We start from the raw sequence: 8537 nt of genomic DNA on the forward strand, positions 1-8537 counted from the left end.
CTAGGCTAAATTTGTCATAGTTTACTTTAAATCGACTCGGATCAAAATGCTGTAACTTTAGCTCGGCTTGTTTTAGTTTAGCTTCCCTTAGTTTAGGAAGATTAGTTTTTCCTAGCGTAGCATGTCTAAGTTTAGTTTAGCTGATCTTAGTTTAACTTCTCTAGGTATTGTAGCAGCATAAATGGTACGCTGCCACTTTAAGGCCAATTTCAGCTGCTGCATATAAGCAGGTCTCTACCTGCCATGAGACTACTTGCATCATGATGTCATCAACTCATTCTGCTTCCTGTGTTAGCTGAACTGTTTAGCCTCCCTTGCTGCTCCTCCAACTCCTGACCAATCTGTTCGTTTGTTTGTTTGCTGCCAGGAAGCTGCGCTGCATAGGTGAACTTGTGGATCAGTTTATCTGGCAGTGTGGTAATTTACAGCCTCCTGCTGAGTCCCTGGCGACTATTATATTTGGATGTACACTCGCTGCTGTTTTGCCTACGATGAAATGTTTTAAAAGATTTGTATGAACTTTCCCCCGCTGCCGGGAGCATTGATGGCACTACGAACGGGATAAAGAGCAATATTGTAGAGCTATTGTATCACTGTTTTACTCATGTTTCATTTTTGTCTTTCTTGTAGGGACTGAAGCTTCTGTGGTGGCGGTGGTGACCCCTGGTGGCGGTGTCTTGTCTTGTGTGTTTTGTTGGAGCACCTTTTTGTGTGTGTGTGTGTGTGTGTGTGTGTGTGTGTGTGTGTGTGTGTGTGTGTGTTTGCCGTGTTTTTGTAGTGTCCAGGGTCATTCCCTTTTCTTCACTGGATGTTGCCCCTTTCCTCACTACTCTGGTAAGCCTCAGTTTCCTTTGAAATTTAAACATTTTATAATCAACTTCATTAAAAATGCATTCACTGTTTTAACCATTCAATTTCAGGTTATTGTTAATTTAAACAACATATTGAAGTTTAATAAATTTTTTGTAGAACTGTCTGAATCTTGTCTTATTCCCAGTAGAACGTACCTGTGTCCTTATTACTATTCTATTTTCCTGGAGTTATTCCAGGTGGCGCTGTCGGTTTCCCCTATCGTAAACTTTAACATCTTAATTTGGGTTTCATAATAAAGAAAATCCACCCCAGGTTGCCACAGTATGATTTAGCATGTCTATCTTAGCATGTCCTAGCTTACCCAAGTTTAGATTGTCTTTGCTTGTGTATCTTAGATTAGATTAGCTTATTGTAGCTTAGCTCATGTTTTGTTAATTATTAAACTAGTTCTGAATGAGACATTTAAGCTCTTAGTTACCAGCATCGTGTCAGACTCAATTTATCTCCATTTATTTATTTTAGATATATAAAAAGCTGCAGATTGATCATCTGGAAGATTCTCATGATTTAAATTTAAAGTCCTGGGTTTAAACTCCAGCTCAGGTTTAGTCGATCAGAATCAAACTCAGCATCAGAAATGGAGCCAAAGCCTTAAAGTCCTGATCCTTTCAAATTAAAGTTGAGATATTTTACCAAAAAAATCCACAATTACTAACATTCAGATTACGACAGAAATCCCAGCCTAATTTTCTTAGTGATTTAAAAATTGGTGGAGAAATTATGTTAATGTGTTTTCCAAGATGTAAAATCATGGAGGAAAGAGTCAGTTTTTGTTTCTGGCAGCTGGTCTGACATGATTTATAGAAGCTGAGAGTTTTTAATGAGCGTTAAACACGTCGGCTAATATCCCGTCAGCCTGGAGGTCCAGTTACAGTCTGAGTCAGAACCCACCGGAGGCGGCGGCCCTGCAGCGTCTGACCGACCTCGTTGGGGCGTCGCACTTCCTTCAGCTGCTGCTTTCACAGGGAAGGAGACGCTCCGGACGGAGGTTGAGATTATTAAAGGTTTAACTGCAGACCAGGCCTGACGGTTGCTTCTCTTACAGAGATGAAGAGCCGGCGCGTTAATGGCGCTGTGGCTCAGGCTGCGTAACTCACAGAGCGGCCATTAAAGCCGAATTACTGAGGAAAACCTCAGCCGGGTTTAACTTTCCAACCAGCCGGAGCTTTGCTCTCATTTCTCCTCCAGTTTCTGCCTGCAGTGGGGCAGAAAGCAGCTCCGCTTGAAACTCTGAGTTTCTACAACCTGCAACATTTACCAGAAAGCCTGTGTTCATGTTTCTGCTGTTAGATGGTAAATAGAAAGTACAACTCGTTTCAGATCGAACGGCTCACAGCTTTCACTGATCAAAAACACAAACTGTCACCATTTACAACACACAGAAGAAAAATGGGAAAGTTATAAAGATAAATAACTGAGTAAACCCTGAGGATGAGTAACTTAACGACTGATACGAAACGCTGATATCACGATAAACTATTATTGATGAGTTTTTGTATTAAATATTTGGAATTCAGCCAAACAGTTGGTGTGACCTTTCCTGTTTTCTCCAGTTTTCTACGTTTGTTTTTAAGCAGTTATGAGGAACAGTGGAAAAACCTGAAACTGCTGCTGCACCAGCTACTAAACAGCTTGTTGCTAGGCACCCAGAGAGTGAGTGAGTTGCTAGGCAACCAAAGAGTGAGTGAGTTAGTTGACACCACCAATGCTGCGTAGCTAGCTGAGTTTGAGCCTTTCCTCTGCCTACGTTTCCCAGAATGCTGTGCGGTTCTGGATCAAATTTCAATGAATATTATATCAATGTGTTATCTATTGATATTGATCACATGTCTAGCATGATATATATTGTTACTGATTTATGGCCCAGCCCTTGTTCATCTTCACAACATTTAGGAGAATAATTAGCAATGAAGAGCTAATAATCAAATATATTGATCACTAGCGGCGTTTCCATTACAAATATGGCCTAAAGTGTCTCCATTGCAAACTACGCAATTTTTATACGGAAGAAAAACCACAGCAAAAACTTTTTCTCAAAAAACAAACATTCTTTAATTGCTGTTTTTCCACTAAACAATTTTATTTTTGTAATTTGAATTGTCACAAATGAACGGTCAGTGAAAACGTAGCTGCAGAGGATCTGTGAGAAGCTGCTAACCAGGTCACTGCGTCTCAGTTCAGGTGATTTAGAAATGAAACCAGTTTCATTCTGAAACATCAGGGTCAGAAATAAAACTGAAACATTTACAGAATCAAACCAGCAACTCCTGCGACTCCCGTTCACCATCAAAGCATTTCACAAAAACCTCTTTCACACCAAACAAAGAGAAACACACGAGCTGCACTCAGAGCAGCTGCGGGTCTCCAGCCCCCTCTGGTGGCCGGGATGAGACACTGCAGCGCTCAGAGGAACAAAGGAAGAAACAAAGAGGAGCTGAAACTCCGGCAGAGAATCAATTCAAAATAACCCTGCTGTGTTTCTGAGAGCAGAAGTCTGTGCTTTAAATTAATTCATATTCTATTTACTTCACTGAAAGATTGTGGAGTTAATATCTCTCTTATTTAATTTTTTAGACATGCTGGAATACAACAACCTTAATGATATTTATTTTAAAACTAATTAACGGGCCTGGGTCAAGCTACTTTATTCATCTCCTCAGGCTTGTATTGTCACCAACTCCGTCCAATCTGATTATTTTCCATTGGGACGCGGTACGAGACAGGGTTGTCCTCTTTCTCCTCTCTTGTTTGCGTTAGCCATTGAACCTCTTTCTGCTGCGCTAAGATCCCTCTCTTCTTTTCATGGAATTATCCGCTCTGGTGTTGAACTTAAACTGTCCTTATATGCAGACGACCTTCTCTTGTATGTTTCGGATCCTTTACATAGTCTTCCTCCTATTTTGGATATTCTTGAAAAATTTGGATCTTTCTCCGGCTACAAAATTAACTTGCTTAAAAGTGAATGCTACCCAGTAAACTCATTGGCATTGGAACTTGGGCATCCTGACATTCCTTTTAGACTCAGCCCCTCAGGGTTTAGGTACTTGGGAATTAATATTACACGTACTCTGCCCTCAATGTTTTCTCAGAATTTTGCCCCCCTAGTCTCTCAAATTGCATCAGATTTTCAGAGATGGAACTCTCTCCCTCTTTCACTAATTGGCAGGATTAATGTTATTAAAATGAATGTTCTACCTAGACTTCTTTTTTTATTTCAATGTATCCCTCTATTCTTGCCTAGACAGTTCTTCAAGTCCCTCGATCAGATGGTTTCTTCATTTGTGTGGAACAATAAGGCCCCCAGATTGAGGCTTTCTCTATTGCAGCAGTTCACCACGAGTGGTGGTCTCTCCTTACCCAATTTTGCAATGTATTACTGGTCTTCACATATTCATAAATTGATTTATTGGCTAAATTCACCTAATCTGATCTGGTGTAAACTTGAAATTCAATCGATTTCTACATCTTTTTCACCTGCCTCAATTATCTATTCATCACTACCAATTAAACTATCCTCTGTTATTACAAATCCTATAGTGCTCTCTACACTTAAGATCTGGTCACAATTTAGGTCCCATTTTAAATTTATGTCTCCCTCTATTAAAATGCCGTTATTAAAAAATCCTTTATTTTCTCCTGCGACCACTAATGTTGGCTACAGAGTTTGGCATGAGAGAGGCATTTGTACAATGAGAGATCTCTACAAAGATGGTCTATTTCTTAGTTTTTCGGAGTTGTCCTCGAAATTTAACCTACCTACTTCTCATCTGTTTCTCTATTTCCAAATTAGACATTGTGTTTCTTCGTTGTTCCCTAATTTTCCAACTCTTCCTGTTGATCCACCATGGGTCGACCTTCTAGTTTTGACACCCAATCTGAAATCACCCCTTTCCAATATATATGGAAAGCTTATGGGAATTGAGCCCGATTCATCGGGTAAAACCAGAACTCTATGGGAACGTGAATTGGGTGTTGAACTGTCTGATTCATGGTGGGATAAGGTTATTCTCAGTATACGTCAAAGCACACCATGTGCCAGATTACAGCTTGTACAGTTTAAAGTGATAAACAGAGTCCACTTCTCAAAATCCCGTCTATCTACAATTTTTCCTTCGATTTTGGACCAGTGTGACAGATGCCAGACCTCTCCCTGCAACTTAAGTCATATGTTTTTTTTTTGCCCGAACTTACAAAAATTTTGGAACTATGTCTTTTCCATACTCTCAGGGGTTTTTGGAATCCAGATCCGAAGCGATCCACTAATTGCCATTTTTGGAGTTCCAGGGACCTCACTTAATCTGTCGCCCCTGCAGGGGGAGGTCTTGGCTTTCTGTTCTCTCCTTGCCAGACGCTGCATTTTACTCTGCTGGAAATCTCCTATATCTCCATCTACTTCACAATGGCTTAATACTGTAAGATCATGCTTAAGGATAGAAAAGATTTTATTAACAGTGAAAGGTAGTTCAGCAAAATTTACTCACAAGTGGGCACCTTTTGTGACATACTTAAAATCTCTGCCTTTATAATGCATATCTTGATGTGACTGACCCATCATGTCATGGGACTAAAATTTACAGAACAATTGAGTAAAGTGTTGTTGCCTTTTAGGCTCTCAATGCCGTCCAACCCCCTCATCCCCCGCCTTTTATTTTTTATTTTATTTTATTTTATTTATTTATTTTTTTTATTTTTTTTTATGTAATTTTACTTATTTGGTCTCGTTTTTGTTATGTCAGTACGGGGATTTGTGTTCGTTGTGTGTTAAAAAAAAAAAAAAAGAAAAAATCGGAGAAGTCATGTAAGCTTTGCAAAATGTATGTAATATCAATGTATGTATGTTCTCCTGATAAACAAATAAACAAAAAAAAAAAAAAACTAATTAACTTTACCTTTAAATTTGGAAGTTTCTTCGAGAATACATGTGTGACGTTACAAATTTACAGACATTTCAGAAAAAACTGTTCAGTTTAGATGATCAAGAAAAGAGTTAAAAGATCATTTATCCATTTATTTTTTGCCTTTGTGATCAAGTTTCTGCTTTTGTTGCATCAAAACTGCATTTAATCTCAGGATGAAGATTTTCTTAAAACATTCAAGAAAACAGTGAAGAAAAAACTTAACTTGTTTCATATCAGATTTTTATCTGAAATAGCTTAAAGTCGTCTTTCAGATCAGAAACAACGATTAATAATCAGATGTGATAACTGGTTCTCAAATATTTGACCTGATCAAATTTACTGTTTAAATGTTCAGATCTTGACCTCATTTTATTTATGTAAAATCAACAGAATTACTGGCACAATTCCTAGTTTTTCAGACATGAGCCTGAAACCTTAATATTCAATGATTATTGTGCTGCTGCTTCCTATATTCAATAATAAATATTTATTATTGATCAGAGATGTGAAAAAGCCAGAGCCAAGCCTGGCGTCGTTCACATGGAAACCAAAGGAACCAGGAAAACATCAACTCAGGTAACATGTTCATAATAACAATAATAACAACAATAATAATGATAATAATAACAACAACAACAATAAAAACCAATAATAATAATAATAATAATAATAATAATTATTATTATTATTATTATTATTATTATTATAATTATTATTATAATAATTATTATTATAATAATAATTATAATAATAATTATAATAATTATAATAATTATTATAATTAATTATTATTATAATTATTATTATAATAATTCTTATTCTTATTTCCTTACTTCCTTATTAATTATTATTATTCTTATTCTTATTCCTCCTACTCCTTCCTCTTTCTTCTTCTTTCTTATCCTCTTTCTCTTTCCCTTCCCTCTTCCTTTCCTTTCCCTTCTTTCCTTTCCCTTCCCTTCCTCTTCCTTTCCTCTTCTCCCCTCCTCTTCCTTCTTTCCTCTTCTTCTTCCTCCTCCTCTTCTTCCTCCTTCTTCTTCCTCCTCCTCCTTCCTCCTCCTCCTCTCTCCTCCTCCTCCTCCTCTCCTCCTCCTTCTTCTTCTTCTTCTTCTTCTTCTTCTTCTTCTCCTCCCCTGGCGCGGCCCCTCCTCCCGGCTTTTCTCCGCGTCCCTCCCCCTCTTCCCTCCTTCTCCCCTCCCCTGCCCTGAGGTTTTCTTTCTCGCCTCTCCCTCATTTTTAATATTTCTATTAATAGTGTCTCTAAATTCCAGATTCCCAGAAATAAATCTGATGCTCTCAACAATCAGCTTCTACTGGTAAACAGCTGCAATGTGACACATTATTGCCTATAAATGCAATAAAAGGACAAAAATTACTTTTAAAACATGAAGTAAGAAAAATCCCAAGTTTACAGTTTAAAAGCAGATCAGAGTTAAAGTCCGTTAGTTCCCAAAGTTTCTCTGCCTTTAGCAAACCGAGCAGCGTCGCTAATGAACGAGACTCACCGGGTCGAATCCAACCGGGTCAGAACCCGAACAGAACCACAGATCACTAATGACGAGCAGGTGAGCAGCAGGAAACTGGCCCTACAAAATAAAACAGGAAGTTAAAACCGTCATACTACTGTATGAGGAGCCGTTTGTAAAGTTACACTGAAAAAAATTAACAGCAATAATTTGGGTTATTTAGCAAAAACTGGAGGTCATATTTCTACCATGATTACAAATATCACAATTTCAAACTAAACATTTAATCAGCAAGTTACATATTTTTGCTTCACTTCAACTTATCAGCTAGCAAATTTGCATATTTAAATATTTAGCTAGCTCGGAGCAACTGAGATAATTAGCCAGTTTAGTATTTAGCTTTCTAACTAAATATTCAGCTTAGATATTTAAATAATATGTAATTAGTTTTCTGTTTAACTTTTACCTGAAGCTAAATATTTATGCGAATATTAGCTAGCTCAAAGGTAATGAGATAACTTTGCTAGCTCACAGCAAACTATTGAACTTGGAGCTAATAGCTAGCTTGACCAAATTCATTTTTTAGTCTAGATCTAAGTATTTAGTTTATTTTCTCAGTTACTACTAAATATTTAGCTTTCTCCCTGCTCTAAGGGCCCCTCCCTGCTCTAACTGCCCCTCCCAGCTCTCAGGGCCCCTCCCTGCTCTCAGGGCCCCTCCCTGCTCTCAGGGCCCCTCCCTGCTCTAAGGGCCCCTCCCTGGCTCTTCATCTCCTGCTCAGCGTCGCTGCAGGTGGATTCTGACCTGCAGCTGAAGTTTTCTCTGCTTCCAGGTTTAATCTGGATTATTCTGGATTGTCCTGCAGTAATCTGGTTCTGCTGTCTTTCTAAACTCTGTAAACTGTTTTTGTTGCTGCAGAATAAAATGAATCGCTCCACCAGGCAGCTGATGCTCCTCCTCCACCTGCTGCTGTTTGTGAGTACGATTCCTCAGGCTTTGCTTTCCGGCTCCTTGCCTCTCCGGTTCTGGTTCCGATCCGTTTCACCGGATCGTTTTGGGCTGGATGTCGGCCGTCGTCGGTGTTTGGGTCAGAACCAGCTGGACTCTGAGGGAGCTGACTGATGAGGCGACTAAAATAAAAATAATATTCATCATTTTAACCAGAAGATTTTTGTTTCTGAATCTTTTTTTGTTTCACTGAAAGTTTCTAAGATAAAAAATCTCTAAACTTTTTGGTTTAATTTATTACAGATTATTTTCAAACTCTGCAATAAATTGATAGTTGGACAAAAATCTGATC

At 38.4% G+C, this 8537-nt stretch overlaps 1 protein-coding gene across 1 annotated transcript in view; it reads left to right on the forward strand.

The window, feature by feature from the left end:
- Positions 1 to 6984: 6984 nt before the first annotated feature.
- The window catches only part of tspan1 (tetraspanin 1), a 9142-nt gene continuing 7589 nt past the window's right edge, over positions 6985 to 8537 (forward strand). Inside the window, exon 1 of the mRNA XM_032572198.1 lies at positions 6985 to 8212. Coding sequence (XP_032428089.1) covers positions 8162 to 8212 — 51 coding nt within the window. The 5' untranslated portion in view covers positions 6985 to 8161. The remainder of the gene's footprint in view (positions 8213 to 8537) is intronic.

The sequence above is a fragment of the Xiphophorus hellerii genome, chromosome 9 (assembly GCF_003331165.1).
Source record: "Xiphophorus hellerii strain 12219 chromosome 9, Xiphophorus_hellerii-4.1, whole genome shotgun sequence".
NCBI lineage: Eukaryota > Metazoa > Chordata > Actinopteri > Cyprinodontiformes > Poeciliidae > Xiphophorus > Xiphophorus hellerii.